This window comes from Lagopus muta, chromosome Z, assembly GCF_023343835.1.
Source record: "Lagopus muta isolate bLagMut1 chromosome Z, bLagMut1 primary, whole genome shotgun sequence".
Classification (NCBI taxonomy): Eukaryota; Metazoa; Chordata; class Aves; order Galliformes; family Phasianidae; genus Lagopus; species Lagopus muta.
In genome coordinates, this window is record NC_064472.1 from 56431386 (window position 1) to 56459382 (window position 27997).

A 27997-nucleotide genomic window follows, 5' to 3' on the forward strand; every position below is an offset into this window, starting at 1 on the left:
GTTCTGGTTCTGCCTCGCCTCGCCTCGCGTGCTGTGTGCAGTTTGGATGCCGCAGAATAAGGAGGACTTAAATATATGCATCCAAAAGGGATACGAAGATGGTGAAGGGTCTGGAGAGGAAGATTGTGCCGTGCAACTGCTGTCCGTTGGTGCGCTCAGCCCAGAGCAGGGAAGTGCAGCTGTATGCGTGGGCAGCGATAGGCCTGAAGGCTCGCACGAAGTGATGGGCTCTCTCCAGGGGTCAGCAAGGACTGGTGGCAGTACTGCCCGGGCTGGGATACTCGGTCTGGAGAGGCTAAGTAGCACACAAAGTATGTCCGTGCTAAAAGATCTCACAGTGCTGAAATCTGGCGTTCAAGTGAGTTAGTAGACACTGGAAGTAAGATAGTATGGTCTTAGGCAATAAATAGAAGAACCTGTGAGATATTCAGCAGCATCCCAGCCTCTGCTGGCTCTGCTTTTATAACTGGTGGAAGTTAGCTTTCAAGCCTACCTATATTGCACAACCGATCATTCTCAGACGGTGCTATGCATTCTTCCTGGAAAGAAGAATGTGAAAAAAAAAATGACAATCTTGGCTGCACTCAGGCCAGAGGAGAAAGCTGCAATGGTGGGGAATGGGCAGCAGGTTTGTAATGCATACTCATGGGAGACTCATGTCAGGAACTGGAACTAGCCATGAGCCTTAGCGAAGAGGAATCTAGGGAATCACCTCTGGAATTTTTTTGGGTTGGCAAGCAACAGTCTAGAGAAAAAAACATGAGTATATTTGCCTGTTAGAATAGCATATATTCTGCTGAAGTTTCCTGAGGCAGGTATGTGACTGGGGACTGGTACTCCTTGGCTCTGACTCACAATAGTAAGTTTAGCAAGCAACCACAATATGTAAACAGGCTGGTAACATATCACCCCCTGCCAGCTTTCTGTCTCCCCATTTCTAGTGCCAGGATGTTGACAGGCAAGCTTCCTGTTGGTGGTGTGATTAAGCCCACCATTGTTATCAAAACTTAGGTGCTGGGGCCACCAGCATGTGTTGACAGCTGTCACAGAGTAGGGATGTGATAAAAGCATATAAAATATTACCTTCAAAATCAAGCAGCACCATTTCTAAGGACTGGGGCTAGAACTGCTATTGGACAGTAAAACCTGTGATCCATCAGTGGCCATGGACACCTCTACTATTATATTCTACTTCCGAGGATTGGGTGGCATGTGTTCTTTTAGGTAAAGCCTGAGTGTAGCCTGTAATTATTGTAGTGTGTTGATTGATTATTGAGAATTTGACACATGATCTGCAGAGTGTCCAGGTGACTGAGAAGTCCAGGTAACTAAGTATTCTATGTAATTAGATAGCTATGGTAGATTGTAGGAATTCTAGGTTAACTGTAAGCTAAGTGCTAGAAATTGTAGATACAATAAGGTATGCTGATCACTAATGTTTTTGTGTAATAATAAAGCTCTAATTGTAACCACAGCCCTATGGCTGTTCTTCATTCTGCTGAAGATCCCTGGACTAACCTACCTGTCCTCTGTAGCATGGGATGATTCAACCATGATATCTCAGAAAACTGAATTTCTTTTAACAAGCATGTTGAAGTAAAGTTCAACTGAAGTACAGATGGTGGAAAAAAAAAACAGAACTGCAGCAGAAATAAGTTTGTAAGACAAAATGGGACAGGCCTTTGGCTGAAACACTGAAATAATGTGTCAAACACAAACTCTAAATTGTGTACTTCAGTTGCAATAGACAGTTCTGTGGCGCTAGTAATAATTTCTTTTTGAGATTCTGGATTGCAGAGCAAACCATTGAAAGTGAAGCTACTGAAATTATTTCATTTTTAAACGGTCTCTCCATTTTTCATTGCAGTTTTCTGAACTTGGTGACATCAATAGTGTTTTTTATGCTTGGTCTAAAAGGCAAATGAAAATGACTCCTACAGAAGCTGTCAAAGTTGCTAGAACATATTAGCTAGTAATAAATGTTGTCTGTGATATCCACAGTGTAAAATAAAACTTTCCTCAGAACAGAACGGCTTTGATGCAAGAAAATTTGTCTTGATTTGTTGCCAAATCTCGAGTTTTTAGTTTTTAATTTTCAAATTTTTAATTTTTAAAAGATTATGGTATTGAAAAAATAACGAAGACAAAAGAACACATAGAAAAGATGCTCCATCTTCACAGTGGACACTTCTCACTGCTTCCTGACATCAGCCCGTTGAGTGTTTCATACTCCATCGCTCTGAAATGGGGTCCATTCGTTGTCTGTGATCCCTCTGAAGGTATACTTTCTCCTCTACTGTCATCTATGCTTCTTGCTGCATGGGTGTCTCTTTGCTCTAGTCTCATTCAGGCAACTTTTCTTGTGCCTCCTTTTTTTTCTCCAGCATCTTCCTGCCCCTGCATATCTCCTGTCCTGGCACCTCCTCCCTTTGCCCTGTTTCCCTTTTACCCATGGTCTTTTAGATTTTTCCTTAAAAAGGTTAATAAAGATTAACTATGCTCTGTACATATTTTCTTTTTTCCCACCATAAGTATTCATAGATGAAGTTGGAATATATTGCAATGTTGTGCATTGTAAAGCATGCCAAGAAGCATATGTTGAATGGAAACTGTATAAACTGCAAAGTAATGCATAAGAATTTTAGAATGCAGAATAATATAAATTAATTATAGAAGAGTTCATGTGAATATTTCTATTTGGTTTGCATGAAGTGCTTTGTATAACATGCAACTTGAGCTCAAAGAGTATGGCACAGAAGTGATATCCTTCCGAGGACATAAATCTCTGTATGATCAGTTCATTTTCATATAGTATTATAATGTACTCTTTGAAGCTAAAGAGAAACAATTAAATAAGTGAGTTAATGGTCTTCATATGGTGTTTCTGATAATAATTAACTGTGGTTTAAAATATTTCTTTTTATTGCTCTCCACATGAGCAATTGTCCTGAGAATAGGTGCTACTTAGTGTCATTATGTTCTGAAAACTTTTGCCCCATAAGATTCATTAAAATGAGAACAGAACTTTACAAAAAAATAAAAAGCCAAAATGAGTCTCTTGCCACTACCTCTTTTGTTATCACTCTGCCTTCAGCAGAATGGTGATTTTTTTTGCTGGGGGCTGGCTCATTGTAACATACTAGCTACCACCTGAGTTATCACAGTTAGGCAGCACTTTTTCCATCCTTGCAACTGAGAGACAATTTTGCTTAATCCTACTTTTGTCTGAGTGAGCTTAACTCAAGATTAACTATTTTATTATCTCCAAAGTGAAAGCTTCTCTTAGGCCTCATGCTCACTGCTAAAAAAACTCTACAGTTACTGTTTCTGGAAATCTGACGCGCAGATTTTGGAAGATACGTATATTACCACACAAGATAGACAGTTGCAAAAGAAACAAGCGTGCCACAGTATAAAACCCCATGCTGTGTAAGAAGATTGATTTTGGCTCATTTGTCTAAGTGATTTGTATTTATTACTGCTTTTGCTACCATACCTGCCTTCCTCTTGAGGTGGAAGACTCTGCTTCTTATCAGCAGTCTTTATAGAATGAACACGCGTCACTTGTGAGACATTTGCTAGTGGTCTGGTGAGTAATATTTTTTGTTCACGACAGCCAGTATGGCTTGCAGTTGTATTGCTCCACCTGTATCTCAGTGCCTTTTTCTTTGCTGTATATTATGCCTACATGATGGAACGGCATTTTTGTAAGTGGCAATTGGTTTGGTGACCGGAGATCAACATAATGAATTGCAGCAGCATAGAACTGCTCAGTGGTAAAGGGATTTTCATGGCCAGATGCACCTGCTGTTTCCTAAGTAATTTCTGATGCTGCGTTTTACTTGGGTGCTCCATTATGCTACTGCAATGCATCCTAAAATATGCTAATGTAACACAGAGCTTTCCGGGGAGCAAAGCTCTTCACTTTGTTTAGATACTTTGAATCCTTCTGGTTTGCGGTGCATCTCTCTAAGGAAAACAGTAGGAGAAAAGAGTTCTGTAAAAGGAGGTGAGAAAGCCTGACTGTTGACAAATTTACTATGTTTGGGGCAGGAGCATAGATTTTAGTCTCAGAATTTAAGGTAGTTTATAATGAACACTGCCTTTTCTGGTGGCTCTAAGAATCTCCAGTGATTACTGTACAGCTCTTCACTTAACTACTGTCAAAATTACTGTTAGGGAAGGACAGCTCACCACCCCGAGGTGTTATAAACTTCTCACATAAAAGGGAGATGTTTCTGCACAGTTCATTGCAAAAGCTAAGTGTAGATACTATGTTTAAGAGAAAACTTTATTTACCCTTACAAATAAATCTCATTGCTTTTTTGCCGTCTTGAAGTGCTTTTTACTTAGCGTTTAGAAGAAGGGAAGAATGAAGGATTTGGGACATGAACAAAGGTGTTCAACTCTGGCTTAGCTATCTCTGCATTTAACACTTCTGCAGAGTTTAACAGGACAAAGGTTATCCAAACATTAAAGTCTTATGAGTTTCTGTAGTGGTGTGTTTTAAAATTCTCAAAGATCAGTCTTAATCTTCTGAGCAACAAAGGTGGAAGCTATTGCATCAGCTGCTTTCATATATACATTAACCTTTCCACCTTGTTTTCTGTCTGGGCTTGTTCTGGAGTTGCTTTTGGTCTTTCTCATTTGCAGGCTCGCTGAAAATATAAAGTCATGTCAAGCCATGCCTCAAAAAAAGAAAAACGGTTTCTTTTTACTTCAGAATCTGTTGCAGAAGGACATTCTGGTAAGTCAAAATACTGACCAAATTTTTGCTTTTATTATGAAAGTTGAGTCCTATCTCCTATAGTGAAGAAAAGAAAGAACAATCAATTGTTTTGATTAGTGTTTTTACTTCCTTGACAATAATTTGTTTTATTTGTTTAATATGCAGTATAGTCTGGTGTATAGATAACTTAGAACTTCTACTTGAGAGGAAGAAGGAGGTGTCTTCTACAGTAGACTTAGAGCTACTACATATAGTGGATGTTGATTTTAATTGCAATTTGAAAAAAAATTGTGTCTTCCACATCTTTAACTCTGAACTTCTGAGATGTTTGAAGTACTAAGCATTGGTTTTCATTAGAGCTGCCTACCAGATACTTCTGTAAATACTAAACATGGCTGTTTGGCCAAATTGCTCTGTTCAGTGCAAGCTTAAATATGTTGTAGGGGGTTCAAAAACCACTCTATTTTTTTTCTGGGCTGAAAGATAGTACCAGATCTCTAATGTCTGTTCTTTAAATTCAGGTGTTTTTCTCACAGTTTTATTTAGACAAATGTGCATCTAGAAGCTCTATTAACTAATGGAGCAGAGAAAGTTCAGGCTTCCATCAGATATACTAGTAATTTAAATTTATAGTAAAGGCTGCAACATCTATACATTTTTATTTTAACCTTAAAATGGAAGATTTTAATGTTAAGACTAAAAATAGCACTACTTTTTTATTTTGCCATAATAAAATAAATGATAAAAAGCCTAAGAGAGAGTACGTAAGGGTGATGTCAAATACTGAATAGTTGCAGATGATTTTTCTTGTGTATGTTTGTTCTTATGAATCCTATTCCTTATGTGGGAACTGCATGGTGTGAGACCAGTTATTATAGTATCCCATGTCTGCTCAGCCCTGTCTGAACAGCCCAAGAACTGCAAGACCACTGCAGCATGTAGCATCGTATCAAGAATGACTGCAACCACTTGTTTGCTTTTGAACATTATGCTGTATGTTGTAATAGGGCAAGTAACTGATGGCAATAAAACTTATCAGTTCTTCCAGGATATGGCATTCCTTGCTTGAATATCAGACCACGTGTTTTGAATCCCTTTCACACTTACAGGGCTATTGATTAATAAACTTTGGAATTTGATGTTACTGATTCTACGCTAGATTGTAAAAATAATTTCTGGGTCTGAAATTATAGCTACATGATGTTTCTGTCTTTCATCTCATGCCCTTGGGTCTTCAAACTGCGGTCAGTTTTATCAGTATGGTACAATATACTTACGTAACTGACCGTATTTCTGATCCTGTAAGTAAACATACTGGCAAGAAATTTCAGTAAGGCTAGAGGGCATGTGTCACACCCATCTACATGAGGGGTCCAAAAGAGGATACAAGAAACTATGAGGCCATTATTCTCACTTCAAACCGTGTGAAAGTAATGGAATGAATCCACTTAGAGAATGTTATAAACAAATGAAGCGGGCACCTGGGAAGATCCAGCACAACACTATTTCCCACTGTCTCATCCTAGGCAAACTGGCTAGTTGTAGAGGGAATATATGGTCTGGGAGATGGAAATGGGCCAACAGGCATTACTCAAAGGGGAGTGGTCAGCTGTTTTCATGCAGGCTGGCAAAAGTGGAATCTGCCAGGGATCAGTACTTGGCCCTATGCTGTAGAATATCTGCAAAAAAGATCTGGACAATTAAATTAATAATGATGATAAAGTGACCATGCCAGAAGGGAGAGCTGTCTTACAGAGACTGGGACAGACTGGAAGTGTGGTCAAACAAGAGCTGCATGAAAATTTACAAAGGCAAGTTCAAGGTTCTGCATCTGGGATGACATCATCAAGGAACCCAGTATAGGCATGAACTCTCTCTGTGGTCTACTCTAAGCCAATTTTTAGTTTATACCTCAGTGAAATAGTATTGATGGCACACAGGTTCGTATGTTCTAAGTAACAGGTTGGCATTTTTCATATTTATTTGCTTTTAGAGTGTGTTGGAAGGTTCTACTCCATGGTTCCTGTGTTAATTTCACTTTTGGAAGGTACTACTCTATGGTTCCTGTGTTAATTTCATTGTGAGCCTTGAACTTTGCATTGAATTACAGACTTTTTCTTTCTGTTTATTTGTTTTTTTTTTCCCAGAGGCAGACCAAGAGGTTGAGGTTAGCCTTCCAAACTCCTGAGCCTGGAGGCTGTGGTTCAGGCAAACTATGACTTAGTTGCCATAATGGAAAATGATGGGATCAATTCTATGACTGGAGTGCTGCAATGAATGGCTATAAGCTCTTCAGAAGGGATAGGCAAGGAAGGAGAGGTGATGATGTACCTCTTTGTGTTAGAGTGCTTTGATGTTGGTGAACTTTGGGCGGGGAATGCTAAGGTTGATATGGGTAAGGATCAGGAGAAGGACCAACAAGGCAGACATCCTGGTGGGGGTCTGTTATAGACTGCCTAACCAGGATGAAGAAACAGATGAGGTGTTCTATGGGCAGCTGGTGGAAGTTGCATGATTGCCAGCCCTCAAGTCTCATGGAAGACTTCAGCTTCCCTGATACATGTTGGAAATACAGTGCAGAAAAAGCAGTCTAGGGGGTTTTTAGAGTGTATGGAAGATAGCTTCCTGATGCAGCTGGTAAGAGAACCTACCAGGCGAGGTGCCACACTAGGTCTGCTGTTCACAGACAGAGATGTGGAGGTTGGGAGCTGTCTTGGGCAGGCTGACCATAAAATGGAAGAGTTCTCGGTTCTTGATAAAGTCAGGAGGATGGGCAACAGAACTTCTACCTTGCACTTCTGGAGGGTGGACTAAGAACTGTTTAGGACACTGGTAGGGAGAGTACCTTGGGATTCAGTCCTGAAGGCTAGAGGGTTCCAGGAAGACTGGTTGCTCCTCAAGAAGGAAGTCTTAAAATTGCAGGAACATCAAGATGAGCTGGCGGGGAAGAAGACCCGCATAGATGAAAAAGATTTATGAGTCTCCAAGAGGAGAAAAGAACCTACCTCCTGTGGAAGAAGGGAAGGGCAACTCAAGGAGAGTACAGAGAAGTTGTTAAGATATGCAGGGAGAAAATTAGAAAGGCAAAAGCCCAGCTTGAATTCAACTTGAATGTTGAGCTAAAAGATAACGAAAAATTTTCTTACAAATATGTTAACAATAAGAGGAGGGCTAAGGAGAACCTTCGTCCTTTACTGGATGTGGCGGGAAAATGACCACTGAGGATAAGAAAAAGGCTGAAGTTCTCAATGCCTTCTTTACATCTGCCTTTAAAAGTCAGACCATTTATCCTTGGGGTACTCTGGAAATCTCAGATGGGGAGAAGAATAAACCCCTCATGATTCAGGTGGAAACAGAGACCTACTGCTCCAGTTGGACTGCCACAAGTCCATGGAGCTGGATGGGATCCACCCAAGGGTACTGAGGGAACTGGTGGAAGTGAGAGCCTGGCTGCTTTCCATCACCTACCAGTGTGCATAGTCAACTGGTGAGATCCTAGAGGATTGGAGGCTTGCCACTGTGACTCCCATCTACAAGAAGGGTTGTAAGAGGGATCTGGGGAGCTACAGACCTGTCAGCCTGACCTCAGTGTCAGGTAATGTTATGGAGCAGATCATCTTGAGTGTGATCACACAACATATGTGGGACAACAGAGGGAACAGGCTTAGCCAGCATGGGATCATGAGAGGCAGGTCCTGCTTGACCAACCCTATCTCTTTCTATGATCAAGTGACCCACCTGGTAGACAAGGGAAAGGCTGTTGATGTAGTCTACCTAGACTTCAGCAAAGCCTTTGACACTGTCTCCAAAGTATTTTCCTGGAGGAGCTGGCAGCCCTTGGCTTGCAGAGATACACTCTCTGCTGGGTAAAGAACTGGCTGGATGGCCAGGCCAGAGAATGGTGGTAAATGCAGTTGCATCTAGCTGGTACCAGTCACGAGTGGTGTTCCCCAGGGGTCGGTGCTGGGCAAGTCCCATTCAATATCTTTATTGATGACCTGGATGAGGGTGTTCAGTGCACCCTCAGTAAATTTGCAGATGACACTAAGTTGGCTGGAAGTGTCGATCTGCCTGGAGGAAGGAAGGCGATATGGACAGGCTGAATGGCTGGGCTGAGGCCAGTGGGATGAAATTCAACGAAGCCAAGTGTCAGGTCCTGCACTTTGACCACAACAACTCCAGGGAGAGCTAGAGGCTTGGGGCAGATTGGCTGGAAGATTGTATGTGAAAAACAGACCTGAGGGCGTTGGTGGATGCTCGGCTGAACATGAGCCAGCAGTGTGCCCAGGTGGCCAGGAAGGCCAGAGGCTTCCTGACTTACATCAGAAATTGTGTTGCCAGCAGGAGCAGGAAGGTGATAATCAATCTATACTCAGCACTGGTGAGGCCACACCTTGAGTACTGTGTCCATATTGTTTTGGGCTCCTCACTACAAGAAAAGCATTGAGACCCTGGAAGGGGTCAGAGAAGGGCAACAAAGCTGTAAAGGGTCTGGAGCACAGGCCTTATGGAAAGCAACTCAGAGAGCTGGAATTGTTCAGCCTGGAGGAGGCTCAGGGGAGACCCTGTTGCTCTTACAACTACCTGAAGGGAGGTTGTAGTGAGGTAAGTGTTGGCCTCTTCTCCCATGGAAATAACAATAAATAACTAGAGGGAATAGGCTTAAGTTGCACCAGATGTGATTCAGGTTGGACATTAGGAAATACTTCTTCTCCGAGTGAGTGGTCAGGCACATGAATGGCCTGCCCAGGCCAGGTAGAATCACTATCCCTGGAGGTGTTCAAGAAACATTCAGATTTTGTACTGAGGAAAGTGGGAAATATTGGTGATAAGTGGACAGATGGACAGGATGATCTTGGAGGTCTTTTCTAACCTTGTAGATTCTATGATTCTGTGAATTGTTGTCCAACCTCACTGAGTATTGGGTGGTCTTTATATTGTGCCCACATATGGCAAATCTGATCTGCTTCTTTACTCAGCAGAGCAGACCGTCATAGCAAAGCTATTGGAGACAGGGGTCATGTAGGTCACATCATCCCAACAGTGCCCATAGGCACCTCCATGTCCCCAGGCTGTGCAGTGAGCTGGGGAGAGATGAGGTTAGGAAGCTCCTTGTCTGTCTGGCACTGCAGCTGCAGGAAGTGTCACAAACTGCAAAAGAAAAAGAGGGACGCCATTGTCACTTGCTGTTCCCAGGGCAGGCAGCAGTGACCCCCCAGCCATAGCTCCCTGTGACCAACTTGAGGGTTGTGTTCCCCACACTGCTCACCTCTGCTACTGTAGGTGCACCCTAGCTCCTGGAGTCAGATGGGGCCAGGGAAAAACTTGAGATTCTGTGGGATGAGCACCAAGAACTGCTGCTGACAGCCCTACAGCACAACCCAACCCATTGCTCCAAGACTCACAGCTGTGCTCAACTACCATCCAGGCATAAGTTCATGCTGGTCTCTACTGGCGACAAAATTTATACACTAAGGTCAGTGAGGTCACAGTCATCTCTGGCTGATACCACAACCCTTTGGTCAATGACCACACTGCCCATTGCTGTACGTATTTAGGCACCATCCTGGGTCTTCATCATCTTCCATCGCTCAGTGATTTTTCTTTGTAATGGTGACATATATGGGAAAATAAAAATTGCACGTTATCCACAATAATCCATCTTCCACAAACTGTTTGTACTTCCTGAAACTTACAGACACTTCTTTTGCTTGTTCTGGATGAAAAATCAATTGGTGGTGGTCTCTCTGTCTGGCTTGCTTTCTATACCAAGTATAGCAATATATCACAGCAGGCTTTTTGCTCATACTTTCCTGTGTAACTACTCTATGGAATTTACTTTGGCAGGGAGTTGGACTTGGTGATCTCCAGAGATCCCTTCCAACTCCTGTGATTCCATGATTCTGTGATGTTTTGGGGTATAGAATAACTCTCCTCTTATTTTATAATTTCATTCTGATGCTTGCTTTTTTCCAAAGTAGATTAAAAGCAAAAAGTAATGTAAAGAGTACATTCAATTATGCTCCTTCATTACTTTCTCTTTGGGTCCTCTAGTTTACCAGAACATGTAATGGTATTCTCACTTGAAAAGTTATTTTAGTCTAATAATTGCATAGATAATTATATAGGTTCTTGCAGACAATAAGGGTAACTGGCTCGCTGATATAACACTGTAGATCCAGCTGTGTAGCTGCACTGCTGATGGTATTTTTTAATGATGGTGGGTCAAGATTAATGCATATTTCTCACACTGATTCTGCAGATATGTAATATTTTAAATACGTACTTCTTCAGAAGCAACATAATTTGCTTTTATCTGGCTCAGTTACCCTGAGTAGCCAAGAATCTCAATTTGTCCCTTAATCTGTTCACTTAATTTAAACAACACTGTTGTCCTAGTGAAAAGAAAATTGTGGCGCATTCAGGTCTTACTTCTTCATTAAGTAGTAGGTACTATAGGAAGAATAGGTAAAAAACATTTTCCACCAACGCTTTCTAAACTCAAATGAGCTGTGCATAATTGCAGGGGTGGGATTCAAACTAACACACCTGTTTGTAGGAAGAACAACACCCCTTCCCTTAAAAAATGTAGACACATGAGATCTCAGAGACCCTAACTGGAGGTAGCAAAGGGATAAATGATATCTTAAGTGCAAATCTCTGACTGTTACCAGCATGATATATGGAGGGTAAGAACTACTGAAAGAGCATATGTTAAATATGTATTCAGGAGATACCTACTACACCTTCTGAAACTGGTATTCCAGAATGCCTTCACAGACTTTGTCTTTGTGCCCTCACCTGGTATGCTGCTTGTGCTTGCAGATGATAGTGATATGTTTGTTTGGATTAACTGGAGCAGAAGTGTGGAAACAGGATAGGAGAGACTCAGACTTCTAAGTTGCTCAAATTGGCTCTTGGCTCCATAAACAGTGACGTATTGGCTGCTGGACATGAAATGTTAAGAAATCACTTCAGTTTTTATCAGGAAATAGAAAAATTGCATCTTTTTTTTTTTTTTTTTTTTTTTTTTTTTTTTTGTCTTCTAGACAAAATGTGTGATCAGATAAGTGATGCTGTTTTAGATGCTCATCTCAGTATTGATCCAGATGCCAAGGTTGCCTGTGGTAAGTACAATGCAGACATAAAAACAGATTAATGAAGTACAACAAGTAATCCATGTTGCCAAAAATGTCCTGTCATCCAAAATTCTTACAGTGATTGGCTGGCAGTCAGTTCTTCCTCAGTTAGCCAAAGGCCAGCACTGACATAGTAACTGTGAGGAGAACGGAGAGCAAACGACTGCAAGGCATAAACAGGAAAAAGAATATAGATTGTTTCACTACAAATTAAAAATGATAAAATGTAGAAAACTTCTCAGGAGAAGTCACTGGTGTCAGGGAAAACTGGGGATAACAGAGCTAATGATTATGAGGAGTTTAAGAAAACTAGGGAAAAAAAGAATTGAGAAACAGTGTGTCTGAGAATGTATTTCCTGGGTTACTGAGTAAAATGTATTAATAAAATCCAGAAGTGCTAAATAGATGCATACTGTGCTTTTACAGAACCAGGGTGATGCCCTTGGCTCACAGGAAGGTAAATGCACAGTTTGTTTTGGTGTGATTCTGATCAAACGAGCTTGTATTTTTTGGGGTGACTTTCTGTTAAGTCTACCTATATTCTACACTGGATATTGTCACTAGCAACATCTCTGCACATGAATTTCTGAATTGTTAATCTGGCAATGCCTCATTGTGGCAGGAGGGAGCTGGCCTGTTTGTGTGCTGTCAACATATAACAGTAAAGTCAAGGCAATAAGGAGTGCCAGTAGCATGCAGCTAAAGCAAAATAGGTATTCTGTTTCCTCTCTGATTAAATGAAGCCAAATGGTTTCTTGAGAGTAAAAGTTCCTTCCCGATGTGTCCAATAAATCAGAGTCAAGAGAGAAACTTTACTAATTATAAACCATGACAGTGCGAAAGAGAAAATGGAAATTTCTGCCCAGTAGTTAAGTTCAAAATGTTGTTCTGGGGAGGCCTGAACATTTAAGAAATCAATCCCCTAGTGAGGAGCTCTAAACCTTATATGGTAAATTTCTCTTGGATAGAGCAGATAGGAGTGTTGCTGGGGCTGAGGTATTTGTGGCTGGTAGAGTGCAGTTCCTGAGCCACATTTTCTTTTGTTTGCATTAATTTTGGTCAAAATGAAAAGCAAATGCAGCAAGATGAACCATTCCTATTATGATTCTAAAATAACATCTTCATGCTGTGAAGTTTTTCATAATTACCAACATTTGCTGGGCTGCAATGGGCCTGAGAGAGTTTGTAGGGACTGTTGGTGATGAACAGAGCCTTATTTTGCCATTTCTCAGCCCCAAGATCCACAACTCTGTGTTCTTCCAGTAAGGCTTTCCCTTTAGGTAGGGATCACACAGGATTAGTTGAGAGTGGTTCTTCTCCTCCTCCCACCTGAAATACGAGGTCTCTTCTCCCAGCAGAGGAATCACAGTGCAATACATGTCTCACAGACATAAACAGCCTACTACGGTGAGGCAGACAGGAAAATAATAGCTAGTCAATGAGCACAGAACTGAGTGTGAAAATAATGGTACCAGAATACTCTGTACTGTTGTGCTACCACTGCTTAGATTTGATGTACGGTATTCATTTAGGGCTACTGTATTATCATGGTCATGGTGTCATCCAGAGATACCATGTGAGATATATATAGCTTGGTAGTTCAGTATAGTTCAATATTCTTCTTGCAAACAGAGAAAGGTTGCCTTGTACTACGTTCTTAGCTGCTTGTATGGATTATCTAACCTAAATTGTCAGTTGATGTTAGTTTGGTCACCTTGCTGTGATACTGCAGTCCATAGTTGTGCTATTTCATAGTATATTCCTTCCTGTAATACTTAGTTTTGAAAGCAAATGCAATTATTCAAACAAGATGATGACTGGATGTTAAAATTGAAGGACGAAATTCAGTGTAGGCTTATGTATGGGAAAAAGAGCACACTTAATCACAAGTGTAGTTAAGTTAGGTTTGGAGTTCATTGCAAGCTCTTGGAGGTGTGGTCTTGTTAACAGAGTCAGTCCTCAGTTGTAATACTCAGTGTTTGAGATTTCTATTAAGTTAAGGGATAGTGGAACTGAGAATTTAATTAAGCTAGTAAGTAAATCCATGGATACCTCTCTTGAAAATGTGTGTAGTTTGTTTATTTCTCTATCCCTGTAGGAAGAAAAAATTACTGGGAAGACTAACAACACTGCCATACAATGTCTGTCAGTGAATAGTTTAGACTACTTTTCTACTTTCCTAAAGGGATGATTGAATGGAATATGAAATAAAGCCATGTAATTGTAGATTGTATTGCTGTGGTGAAGATTTTGTGATTGATTGCTATATGTTTAACACCAAATGGAGAATATATCCCTGTTCATTGCAGGGGTGCTGGACTAGATGACCTTTAAGGGTCCCTTACAACTCAACCGATTCTGTGATTCTGTGAAATTTGAAGGCTGCAATGATGCTTGGAATATGAAATGATTCTGCACAGAACTGTAATGTAGTTGTGGAGCTTCCCATGTCAGGCTGCTGTAGATGCTAGAAGTTTTCATGGTTGCCAGAGGCAACTGGGTGAATCAGCGTAGCAAAAATCCGTCACAGATTAGTAAAACTGTCTGTTAATAAGTTATGTCCCTCTATCTTCAGAAGGTCCCTGAGCTGAAAATGGACCAGGAAAGCATTTGGAGTCTATATAATAATATAATAAGTCTATATAATATATATAATATGTAATAAGTCTATATAATGGACCTGTTCTTACAGATATTTGCTGCTGCTACTGTGGAGATAGGATAATTGCACTGAATGAACCCACCTTGAAATGATTTTTATGTTAGTATCAGTTTAAGAGAAGAGTAATGGCACACAGACATATACTTAAGCTAAGGTATTTCTCTGAGTTTCCCCAATAAGCAATCATTTTTATAGGAAACCTTATTCAGCATCATCTTGTGCAATTGTAAAAATAGCAGCAGTAGAATTCTTACTTTTTTCTTTCTGTCTTTCTTTCTTGTTTTTTTTTTCCTGCAGAATGTGTGGCAAAAACTGGAATGATTTTGCTTTGTGGAGAGATCACATCCCGGGCTATAGTAGATTACCAACAAATAGTAAGAGAGACCCTTAAGAGGATAGGGTATGATGACTCTTCTAAAGGTGAGATCCTTCTTTCATTCATTGTTGGATCTGCTCTGCATGTGGCCAAAATCTTGTTTCTATAATCTGCTTAAAAATGAAGCAAAATGTACGTCTAACCTGCAAGAAAAATGCACAGATGTTGATAGATATTTTTGTGCAGATGCTGAAGAAGCTACTTGGAGGTAGAATATTCACAAAACACTTATTCTTCAAAAGAGTATCTACTCCTTTCTCCTCTGTTAAAGAAAAACTAGTGTTTACTCAGTTATCTAAAAGTAGTTACATCACAGGTCTATACAGTGAAAGCTTAAGCCTTGATGATCCCTGCCCTTGGGGCGAATAAGCCTACAAAACTTGAGTTTAATTCCCAAGGGAATTCTTTATGTACTTTATGTATACATTTTCCCATGGTAGCTTCATTTCAGCAATTTAATCCCCAACACAACTATTTTCTTTCAGTTTTCCCTTTTCATATATTACTTGCATAGTTTTTCTCCAATTCTAGAACTTGAAGCAATAGCAACAGCAAAAGAGTAACAATTTCTGGTAACATTTTCCACATGTGGTTTGAACCCTAGGCATCTGTATATAAGCACTGTCACAAGCTTTTGTGGGGCAGCTAGGGTTACACTTGACCTGTCAGTTTAAAAAGCTCATTTCAACTGCAACTTGCCCAGATCCTAATACTGTAAAACCAATATGCTCATACTGTCTGCTTTTGTTAGCAGTACAAAACCATGATGGTATAGGAAAGTTGTATACTTAGGTTTATTGAAGTTTTAGCCAAGGTAAGTAGATAATCCCCAAAAGCTTTTTTAGTGGATGGTAAACTCTCAAAATTATATGACCTCACTTCCCAAAATTTCCTTCACTAGGATTGGACCATAAGACTTGCACAGTTCTAGTGGCCTTAGAGCAACAGTGTCAAGAGATCAAGCACGCTGTCTCCCATGGCAAGAGTGACAATGACATTGGAGCAGGGGATCAGGTAATGGGATTTTATTCTAGACACTGAAATGGAGCGTGTGCACAAGGAGTTAGATTTGAGCTAGACCAGACACTTTCCTTTATGGGCACTGCAGAAATTTAAGCGTAAGAATTAAAGCCAAATACTTTGTATTCTCTTAACCATCAGAAGTGCAAAAACAAACAAACAGGCCAAACAAACAAACAAAAAAAAACTCAAGCCATTAAACCAACCAAAACCATAATCTGCCAAAAACAAAGCAAACCAACCAATCAAACAAGTACAAGAAATGACATAGTCATCACTAACTTCTCTGAGAATGTCTTTTCCAGTGGCGCTACTGGTAAGAGCTACAATTAAGCTTTTGATCAGTAGATGGCAGTGCTGGTCTTTCACGTCCTGTGGTAGCCTGGTTCTGCTTCTCAGGCTGCATTATTTCAGTTGTCGCGAATGGGGAAAAGGCAGACCAGACTCCATGAGCTTTATGTCTGCTAGGCCTCTGCAGTGAATTCTTGCGGATGATTACATCACGCTTGGGAAGCAGGCCTTTCTGTAACTCTCATTCTCGTGCAATGCAGACACATAGGTGTAATTTCAGGCTGGCTATGCCTCCAAGTGTAGTCGTTCTGCAAGTTACTGCTGTCTGTTTCTAGATTTGGCTGATTTTAAAGTATTTTGTGGCAAAGACGTGCAGAAACTAAAAGAGAACATGGAAATGGGTGGCTTAATTCCCTGTATTTCAATGCAGGGTTTGATGTTTGGCTATGCCACTGATGAAACTGAGGAATGTATGCCCTTAACAGTCCTCCTGGCACATAAGCTTACTTCAAGGATAAAGGATCTGGAACGAAATGGAACATGGCCCTGGGTTAGACCAGATGGAAAAACACAGGTTTGTAAAGTAAATGCATAGATATTAGTTTACAAACTTTCACAGTGAGTAAGTACAGAAGTCACTTACCCTGTCTGTTACTAAACTGGATATTTAAACTTGGAATATTTATATGTAATATTTAATACATGTATATACACATATATTTAAAAAATGATGAGTTATTTTCATATTCCAAGGTGAGCTGGATTTCACAAGGTGCATTTGTGTGTAACACATATGGGAGGTTTAATCAGTTCTGCCATTGTCTTTACAATTTTCTTCAAATTAACTCTGGTATTTTGCTTCTTTTCCTCTGGTGATTAGGAAGATTAACACATTACTAACAAGTTTTGTTTGTTTGTTTTTGTTTTTATTTTCTGCATAAACATCTGTATTCCAGAATTTCGGATTGATAAAAAGCAGTTTCTCAGTCAGACAAAACAGGTCTGTTCCTGTGCGAAACTCCATACATGCTTATTTGACTAATCACAGAATCAAAGAATCACAGAATGGCCAGGGTTGGAAGGGACCTCAAGGATCATGAATCTCCAACCCCCTGCCACATGCAGGGCCACCAACCTCCCCATTTAATACCAGACCAGGCTGCCCAGGGCCCCATCCAATCTGGCCTTGAACACCTCCAGGGATGGGGCATCCACAACCTCTCTGGGCAGCTGTTCCAGCACCTCACCACTCTTACAGTAAAGAACTTCCCCTTGACATCCAACCTCAATCTTCCCTCCCTCAACTTAAAACCATTTCCCCTTGTCCTGCTGTTATCTACCCTTTCAAAGAGTTGATTCCCCTCCTGTTTGTGGGCTCCCTTTAGATTGAAAGGCTGCAGTGAGGTCACCCCGCAGCCTTCTTTTCTCCATGCTGAACAAGCCCAGCTCCCTCAGCCTGTCTTCATAGGGAGGTGCTCCAGTCCCCTGATCATCTTCATGGCTCTCCTCTGGACCCTCTCCAACAGCTCCCTGTCTTTCTTGTACTGGGGGCTCCAGATCTGGACACATGGACTAATGATCAGAGCCATTGATGGCTGTGTTACAGAGTAGACGAGTCACTGAGGCACACTGTAACAATAGTGCACTTGGTCAGTCTCAAAGGCTGTCCTTCCAGGCTTTCAAATCTGCAGAAGAGGAGTGGAAATCCACAAATGTTACACTTCCAAGGCAGCACATTGTCCTATTCTTATATTCTATTGCTTTGATGCAAATGAACTGTACTGAATTATACTGCTACAGCTGTTACAACAGCAGTACAGCAACATGGATAACCTGTACCTTTTGTTGGCAGTGTGAATAGACTGGTTTCTTCTCATTGTATGTATCCATACTTGCTTGGAGGGTAGAAAACTAGAGAAATCTTAGTCTACAAGAACGCTAAAGGTGGAGCAGTGTCATGTATTTGTATGTATATAAAAGCTGTTCAAAGGGTAGCGAAGAACACAGATCACCGTATCATCAACCACATTTACTCATTTCAGCAGAGATCTCCAAATGTTGTTTTGATTTTACTTTGGAGGCTTACTATTTGAAGTTATCTTACCATGCAAAACTAAATGAGTTTAGCCTCTGCCAGGAACAATCCTAGGCAGAATCCTTCTGTATGGAAATGATTTGTCTTTCTATTTTTTTACTGTATGTGTAAATACAGGCAATATCCTTTACTTTTGGTAATGATGCTTTACCACTTTTCCTACAGTGATACTAAATGTCAGCAATAATATGTTATTTTTCTTCCCCTTTCCCTGCACTTATTATTATTATTAATTATTTGCTGTAGAAAAGAACTATGAAGTTCTTTCTAAATTTTCAGACTAGTGTTCTACATGAAGAAGTGTGCTCTAAGGGTATTCCTAGCCTTGATTCGGTACCTTTTTTTCTTTCCAGGTCACTATGGAATACAAGGAGAGTGATGGAGCAGTGGAACCCATCCGAGTGCATACAGTTGTGATCTCAGTACATCATGCCCCAGATGTACCTCTACAACACATACAAAAGGAGCTAATGGAGAAAGTTGTTAAAGAAGTCATTCCAGAGAAGTATCTCGATGAAGACACAATTTATCATCTCCTTCCAAGTGAGAAATTTGTAGAAGGTGGTCCTAAGGTATGGTACTTTGAAAGTAGAAAGGATAAAGAGACTTGGATTCAGAGAGCCTGAACAAACTTTGCCACATGTTTCTAAACGTTCTCTTGCACTGGTATACCTTCAATGAATAAAGCGTAAATATTTTTCAGGAATCTTCAGTCACTGCTACTGAACTTTCTGTACTGGACAGCTTGCATTGAAACTGAACTTTACACGCTTGGATAGCCAAATGTCAAAATCTCTGTATTGGTCCCAGAAGGTGTTTTTAAATGACCAAAAGTCAGCCTTTAAGTTACATGTTAAAATATCTGACAAGTGGTTTGTCTGTGCTTTCACAGTAAAACAAAGAAACAAATGCACGCACACACACACACACACACACACACACACAAAGAAACAAACAGAAAGACTCAGAATTAACAACACCTTCTATAAATGGGCTTTTATATATGTGTATATTTCCATATTTGAATTATTCAGAAAAGCTGTACAAATTTCAGTGGAGACCTTAATGCACCAAGCCCCTCAGCACTCATCAGAATTTGACTTGTGTTCTACTTTCCAGGAGCTAGGAAGTTATAAGCAGGTCATTACTATGAAAAGGTAAAAAGTTTTGCTGCACTTTTTTTTCAGTTTTGTAAAAGGTGTTTCAGGAAGGACCAAAACTACAAGGTGTGCTCGTACTGTGGTGAAGTAGAGAAACTGCTTTCACTGAAGAATAAATATCAGTGTTACTCTGGTATCATTCATTTGAATATTTAAAGTTAGTGGATTAATACAATTTGTGCTCTTTCAAGATGGAATTTCTTGACATTCCGAGTTAATTTATCAGCTTGCAGTCACCAACTTTATTAATCTCACAGAAAGGCAGTAATTCTCTGCTGGCTGAATAAGTTAAAACATCTCATCAAGTTGTGGGAAGTAGGCCAAACAGCATGCAAAAGTGTTGCTAAGGACAAAGGCAGACAGGAAGAAGAAAGGAGAAATACCAAACTGCTCTTGTGCCACCAGAGAACTGTTTGGTGAACTCACAGTATTTCAGTGCTCTTGTCCTACACAACTCTGAACTGTAGCCCCATGAAATTAATTCTTCCTCTGTAGTATGTGTATGTAAATGGATCTTGTTGACCTCTTAGGCTACATATGATCTGTTCTTCAGCAAGACTTTTGTCTTTCTAAATTCTTCACCTTTGTCATGTGTAGTGAAGTAATAGATCAGTACTTTGACACTATGAATTTGCAGGGAGCAGTCTTTTTGTAATGTTTACTGTTATGCCACATTCTTATCTTCAAAAGTTACTGCATCATAGATGTTACCAACAGTGATGGTACCATCAGTTAGTGAAAAATAATCCAGTCCTGTAGAGCTCATTCATTAAACAGTTGTAAGCAAAAACAAATGTGCTGAACATTAAGTTTTCTTTGTGGAAAATACAACAAAACAAAATGATATCCAATAACTTAGTATGGAATTGGATAAACTGTTGTGTTTCATGAATATTCAATTGCTTGTTCTGCAGAGTGATGCTGGTCTGACTGGTAGGAAGATCATTGTTGATACATATGGAGGTTGGGGAGCCCATGGTGGAGGAGCTTTCTCTGGAAAAGACCCATCCAAAGTTGATCGTTCTGCAGCATATGCAGCTCGATGGGTTGCAAAATCTCTGGTGAAAGCTGGTCTCTGTAGAAGAGTATTAATACAGGTAAGAGCAACTTTGAAATTAATAGACCATAACAGACAATCTATCCCTTGTGTGGCCATTCCTTCAGAACACATGCTTGCAATCTCAGTCACAGTCCAGTCTAAGGCCAGAAAGCACCTGGAACAAGGAGTGTTCTCAGTAATGTTCTTTCTCCAGTTGTGTTGCTATCCCTGCTCCCAGCACCTCTTTGCATTATCACTGCTTTTACTGCAGCAACTCAGCTGATGCTCTGCATACACATCCATTCCCAGCACTTAAAACTGGGCTTTACTGCACATCGCAGTTATGTTAGCAGTGTCTTGGTTATGTAATCCGCACTTCTGAATAGCCAAATTATTTGTATCTTAAAGCACATTAAGCTATATTTGAAAATACCCTAAAGTTACTGTGAGTGGACTCCACTATGGTGCTAAGCGTGACTAAAAATAAAATTCAATCATATGAATATTTGTTTTTTAAAAGCTTGAAACAAGAAGAGCATTCATCATCAGAAGAAATGCATTTCCTTCCTTGGGTATGAATTTTTGGGACTCCTAAGTCTCAGCTGGAAGCAGGTGTTTTATTGGCACCTAGACAGTTATGCTATTGGTTGGAACCCAAACTGAATGCTAAAACATGGAGATTTGTCTATGCATTTTGCAATACTTGTTCATATACATATTTATTCCAAGTAGCTGCTACGTAGTAGCTTTAACTCAGGATGTTAAAATGTAGCAGTGATCTTGCTGGTATTTTTCTGGAGAACTGAGTTTAAGAACCCTTTATTTACATACACAGTGATGTAATGCCAGACATCTCAATTAGGAACAAGATCTCTTGCTTTAGGCGTGCATGTGTTTTATATGTGCAGTAAGACAAGTTAAGGGCAGACAGAACAAGGAGTGCACATTAGCAAATCTCTCTCTTTTTTTTTTTTTTTTTTTTTTTTTTTAATTCCCTTCTCTGAGGTGACAGAAGACATCTGGCTTCCTGGGATACACATTTTTAGTGGTATTTTGGAACACATACACCATTGTCTTAATTCTTCAGTCAGGTGGGAATGTTATTGTTTCATAACTCTGAGAGATCCTCCTTAAATTCCCAAGCCTGGCTTTAGATATGGCAAGACTAATGTTGTTAATAGCAAACTTGGAGATGTCAGATATTAACAGTGAAACTAAGAAAGGAGGAGAGAAGAGAATGAGAGCAGAAAAGCAAAGGTTTTGTTAAATCATTGGAGTCTGGATTAAAGATAATGAAAATAAAAACGTATCAAACAGAATTAGAAACATGTTTTCAGTGCTGTTGTAGCTGTATGCTGGATTAAGACCTTGCTGGCCTTCAATTAGCCTGATAATTGAGCTGGCTTTGCAATGGTCATTGTTTCCTTGCTAGCCAGCCTGTAATACTGAGAAGCTAAAACAATGGTGGGAACTACAGACTGATCAGCTGTTCAATATCACAGATGCTACATATGTTTTATTTAGTACGACATAAAATTACTAGCTTATTTGTTAATAAAAAAGAGGCCTAACTTTAGTCCTAACATTAGGCTTAACTAAAAGGACAAATAGCAAAAGCATATTCCCTATATATATATAGGGAATATATATATATGAAAGTACATGTGATCTTCCCTTGATAAATGAGATAGCCATTTCCTTTCTCAGAGGCAAAATGTAGGAAGGAGTGTTTTAACTGCATCTGGGTTGCATGCATGTCTTCCACAGCTATCATACGCTATTGGTCTGAGTCATCCTCTTGCAATCTCTGTGTTTCATTATGGAACCTCAGACAGATCTGAAGAAGAGCTGCTTGAGATTGTACAGAAAAACTTTGATCTACGTCTTGGAGCTATCATAAGGTTTGTGTGCTGTTAGTATTTGCGAAATAAATCATATTCTTAATATTCTTTTAACAGTTTAATATTCAAGTTTCTGGCTCCTTACCTCCCAAAAGTCACCTTCATCATATGTCTAGTATTGCTGTCATTTCTGCTGTTGCCTCTCCCACACACTCAGTATGATATACAAAGGGCCAATTCTCAAATCTGGTCACAAGATACTGAGTAAGGAAGACTTGTGTCAATTATTTAATGTTTCATCTCTCAGTAACAGTGGTAGTGTGTTGTGTTGCAGTTTATTAGCCAGGTAGCAGCGTACTTGATAAAGTACAATTAAAATTTAATATCAGATGCAGATAGGTTTTTCAAACAGTCTGTTTTAGGGGTATGTAAGCCTCCGAATCCCAGATTTATCTGGAAGGCATCAGAAAGACTGGTCCTTACTGAAGAAAATTAAACAGGGTCTCCCTGCCCTTAATCTTTAGATAGCAACAGTTTGTGAGACAGTTGCCACAAGATGACAAGATTCTGGTGTCCTCACTTCACAAGCAGTCCCTTTGAAATGAGTGGGATGCTTTAGTGTTTGCCACTGCATTTCTGGGAATATTGGCCATTAGCCCAGAAGAGAAAATAACATTTTTAAGTTACTGGCTTCTTCAAGCCTTTATTCTGCATCAGAAAATCTGAGCAATGAGACCCTGTCACTAGTTGTCATACAGCCCTACGTAGCCTGTTTGAAGTCAACTGAATTTGATTTAAAAGGAATACAGATTTCTTAAACACTTTCATAAACCTTGATAAGAGATTGAAGTATCTTGTGTTTAAAAAAAAAGGGGGGGGGGGGGTGTGGGGAAGGGGGGAAGGAAGGGAAAAGTAAAAAGAAAAAAGGAAAAGCCCACCATGAAATGAACTGTCTTGAAGTGAAAATTCAGTTGTGTTCAGAAGCATGAGTCATTGAGCCTACCATATAGTCAGTGAGGACACAGAAACCCCCTGCAGCCAACTCAGCCATATATCTTTCTGAAATATTTCTGGGCCTGAGCAAGAAGGTGTTTTAGACAGATATTAGTCCTTATACTTAAAAAAGCATGGAGATTATCCTGTTCTCTCAGAGGAAGGGCTGGAAGAGGGAAGTAGATTTAGCATCTGTACTTATCAGCAGTGATTGACCTCCATACAGTGTAGCTGTTATTTGATCTTAATGTTTTTCCTGATTAACTCACGATTCTTCAGGTGAACCCTTAGGGGGTAGAGGTTGTTGCGAATTTGCAGTCTGTCTTCCACAGACCTAATGGTAGAGGTTCAATTTCTCAGTCCTAAAGAACTTTTGAATCTCCTGGCTGATTCTCACCTCTTTTTTTCCTATTAAGGAAGCTACCACACTGTGCATTCAACCCTTATTAAGCTTCATAAAATTTGGCATTGGAGCTCAAGTCTGAGATAGGTACCAGCAGGAGTATGATTTCATGCATCACAGAATCACTTTGTCACTTTCAGCAATGCTAGTTTTAACACTAGCTTAATGTTAACACATTTATTTGAGTGAACTGCTCTAAATGATTTACTTCTCTTTTCCCTCTGGAGCTATTCCTATCATTCTAGTCTATTTTCTAGTCTATTTATATATCTTTCTAGTCTATCTATCTAGTCTATTCTAGACTATATTCTGTAGGAATCTTTACTGTCTTTTATTCTGAGGGGTAAAATGCCAACATCTGAATGAATGAATAGGGGGTTCTTTTGTTCCTTGAAATGAGAGCCAGCTCTCAGAATCAAGCCTTAGCAACACATTTTTCTGGTTGGGCCAACCTTTTGCACTTCTTTTTAGGATCTTACCTGAACATATATACTGACAATAGAGCTAGCTTCCCCCCCGCAAATATTTTGAGATAATGCAAAGCATTTTAGCAACTCAAGTTGCCAGGTAACATTTCTAAGTGTTAACAGCTTAAAACTCCTCTGTGCCTTTGTAATTATGTTAGTTCATCACCATCAGTAACTATCAGACACTTTCCTTGATTGAATGTGTTCAAAAATGCCACATTTTTATCGTATGTTTTCCTAAACCTGAAATGATAAAAACATTAGAAAAGGAGAAGCAAGCAAGCAAAACCAAGAACATCGTATAGTGAATATTTCCTTGTTAAGCTTCACCCCATGACCTTCAAAGTTATTTAAATGGTCTGATTATCAGTTCTGAGCAACTAAGCCTCACAACACTTCATGCTGTTTCACTTTTCATCTAGTCAGAACTCATATTTTGATGGCTTTTCTACTGGGGTCAAGTACAAATGACCGCTCTGGCTCTTGGAGAGTTTGATCATATTGCAGAAAATATTTGAGATTTAGCTGCTGTATACCATGAGATCAACAAAATGATCCCTTAAGTGTGAGAATATGTAATACCTTTACCATCTGAAATAGATTAACTATGCTACTAGTATTTGCTTTTCTTTCCTTACTCTGCTATTTCCAAGACAGTTTTCAAGGTAAGAACAATCTATTTTAAACATGCTTTCAAATGCAATTAAATAGAATAATAAATATAAGAAAGCACAGATAGAAGAAAATGTATCAGGCCTTATAATAAAGAGAAACATCTGTGTGGATACTGTGACTAACCATTTAGCATAGCTGTAGTCCACTACATAGTACAGACTGAAAAACAATGATCATGACTTGCATGTTTACTATTTATCTAATCATAATTACTATTAAGCCCTATTCTAATTATTTCATGCACCTTTGCTTCTTTTGAGATCACTATTGTCTTTATAGCACAGTAGCATCAGAAAATATTCTGTAGTACACTTAAAATAAGACAAAATACATTAATGCTTGCACAATTGCACCTAAGCTTTATTCCAATTGCAGTGCTTCTGCATCACAAAGTCTAAAAAGCCTTATTAATTTGTATTTGATAGATCTGAATAAAGCTGACTGTAATTACTTTAAATTGAAGCCCTCATCTTACTACTTTTGCTGCTATAAATCTGTGTGGCTGTGCAAGGAAACAATGCCTAACTCATTTTTCTTCCAGGGATAATACTAATTGTCCCTCTGATACATATAAATCACAAAACATATTGGATTTTTTTTTTCTTTTCATTTAGGGAGCTGGATTTGAAGAGGCCAATCTATCAAAAAACAGCATGCTATGGGCACTTTGGGAGAGAAGAATTTACATGGGAAATACCCAAAAAGCTTGTGTATTAAGCTTTTCAGAATGCTTCAGTTAACTGACAGGTGGTTTGACAATCAGGTACAACTGCAAGCTGTTCACATAAAGACTGCACCTACTCTTGTTTTAAAATGACACTGTGTAGCTAACAGATGTACTAAAAATCGTATGTATTCAAATTCTAACTTCCAACTTCAAATGCATGCAGCTCTATCCAGCATACTCCAGCTTTGTCTTTGGTAACATGAACAATTTAGGCCTTCGGCTCTGATAAGAAGTTAAGTGCACAGATGACTGTGGGAACTGAAGTCAGTACAGTACTGCCAGGGAGGCTGGCTGCTGCTTACCCAGTTAACTTTGTGTTGAAGTACGTGAGGTACCTTCAAATAGCCCTCTGCAAAAGCAAAAACAGTAATAGATCTATTTGTCTTAATGCTTTGGGCAGTGACTTCTACGACTACCATTTCCTTTGGTCCAAGCAAGTTAGTAGAAATTCTTGTTTCAGAACGTGGGTATTGTAACTCTAGATGAAGTTAGATCTGAATTAGTGTTACATTTGCTTGGACTGTTGTAATTTTCTAATGAGCTTGTGTGTTGTAATTCTTCTACTCATTTATTGTTACTCCCTTAAAACTGCAGTTTTCCATGTCCGCAGTTGGATGATTTTGTTAAGTTTCATTGAGCCACTGAATGAAATGTGGAAGTTTTTTGTAAAAAAAACCTTAAAATTGGAGGGCATTACCTTCTTTTGAATTCTCTAGCTGAAAGCACAAATTGAAGAAAGAATTCAAAGTCATTCACTTTTTCTTTAAGGACTGGAAAATATGAGAAGGCTTGTATACAGGAAGTAGCACTACATATCTAATCTCCAGAGCTTCTATCTAAATATTTTAACAGATTTTCTAATAGCTATTTATCATGGGGTAGCTAATTTGCCCAGTGTCAAGTTTTCCTCAAGAACAGTAAAAGATGTGTGCTTTGTTGTGCTTAATACAATACCAGAGATGAAGCAATTTCTCCACAAAATCAATGAACATCTTTTCAAATGTTCCCATTATCATTCTAGAAATGAATTACTTAAACTGTGGCTTCAGAAATGAAAAATGATGCCCAGAGCAGACATGAGCAGCAAGATTGCTGAAAATTTAGCTAAATTAAAATGTTGCCTATATAGAGGGATCAATCAAAATATTTGTATCTCCAAATGTTGCAAGTGCTGCTTTATTATACACGTTAATTTAATGTCAAATAAGCAGGCTCTTCTTTGAAATGCATGGCTACAATATGTTATGTAAATCTCTCAAAATACAGTGGCTCATAATCTATGTAAGAAATAAACCATAATCACACACCAGAGTGAAACACATGACAGTGTAACTGCTGCATGGATATTCTGATAATAAAGTTACATGAAAGAAACATGTTACTGTAAAATTATTTGAGTATAACATACAGTATAACATGTAGAGGTATTAGTTGCTGTTCTAGGGAAAAAATAAATCAAATAATGAATTTAGATGTCCACTTCCAAAATCTAATGGCTTTTATGAGAGTCCCTGAGCCAGAATTAAGCCTAAAGATTTCAAAAAGGCATAGTTTCACTCAAACTTAGTCAAGCCAACTACAGAAAAAAACAGAAGTGCCAGCCCAGCTATGAAAGTGCCTGTCTTTCTCATCTCAGAAGAGATGAAGTGTTTCTGCAGGCGAAATGCAGACATTAATACTAAGAAAGGTCAAAACCTGTTCTGTTTGCTTAGTGTCAGAATTAGCTTAATGACTCATGCTTTCAGAGTATTTCATGAGAGCTACTGCATCAAAAAATACAAGCTGAGCTCAGCCTAATAAATCTTATCTAGGTCCATGCAGACATTATGTATCTCATTTTGCTAGCTGTATTTCTTTTAAATGCTACAGAAAGATGCAAAATGGAATGCTTATTCATTACTCTTTAATTCATTTAATTCCTAATGAGCTGAAAGCAATTACTGATATGGAAATAAAAGTGCATATCATTACTAAATGCTAGTAAACAGAACAAACTTGTCATTTAATAATACCTCAATTTATAGCTCTCCACTGCCTTGACCTTACGATAGGTCAAAAAGGAAATCTCTTCTTTACTACCTTCCCCATCCAAGACTTTTGGTCTAAGTACTCTTGGCTTCTTCTGGGTGAGGCTGTAGAAGGAAGAGGAGTGGATGAGAATAAAAATAGGAAGACAAGAGCATAACTTTCTCATCAGGATCTCAACAGTCCTGTAGCAGTCCGTTCTGTTTGTCAGAACTGGCATGCAAGTTAGCCTTGTTTTCTTCTGCTTTCCAGGATGCCAACATAAAAACAGGTAGGCCTTACTGCCTTTATCAACTTTCAACGAAAACATCCAGAAGACTCTCAAGATGTGTAAATAACAAATGAGATGTTAATC

At 39.3% G+C, this 27997-nt stretch overlaps 1 protein-coding gene across 2 annotated transcripts; it reads left to right on the forward strand.

Annotated features, from left to right (window-relative positions):
* The first annotated feature begins 49 nt into the window (after nt 1–49).
* On the forward strand, nt 50–27996 carry LOC125686896 (S-adenosylmethionine synthase-like). Of its 2 annotated transcripts, XM_048931454.1 has the most exons (12): nt 50–311; nt 2118–2279; nt 3513–3589; nt 4654–4747; nt 11779–11856; nt 14828–14950; nt 15808–15920; nt 16648–16791; nt 18666–18884; nt 20387–20569; nt 22279–22412; nt 25505–27996. In XM_048931454.1, the coding sequence occupies exons 4-12, from the start codon at nt 4675–4677 to the stop codon at nt 25605–25607; spliced, it is 1170 nt and encodes a 389-aa protein (XP_048787411.1). In that variant the 5' UTR covers nt 50–311; nt 2118–2279; nt 3513–3589; nt 4654–4674; the 3' UTR covers nt 25608–27996. The 2 variants fall into 2 exon arrangements, with proteins under 2 accessions (XP_048787411.1, XP_048787410.1); XM_048931453.1 differs by lacking the exon at nt 3513–3589.
* The last annotated feature ends 1 nt before the right edge of the window (nt 27997 follows it).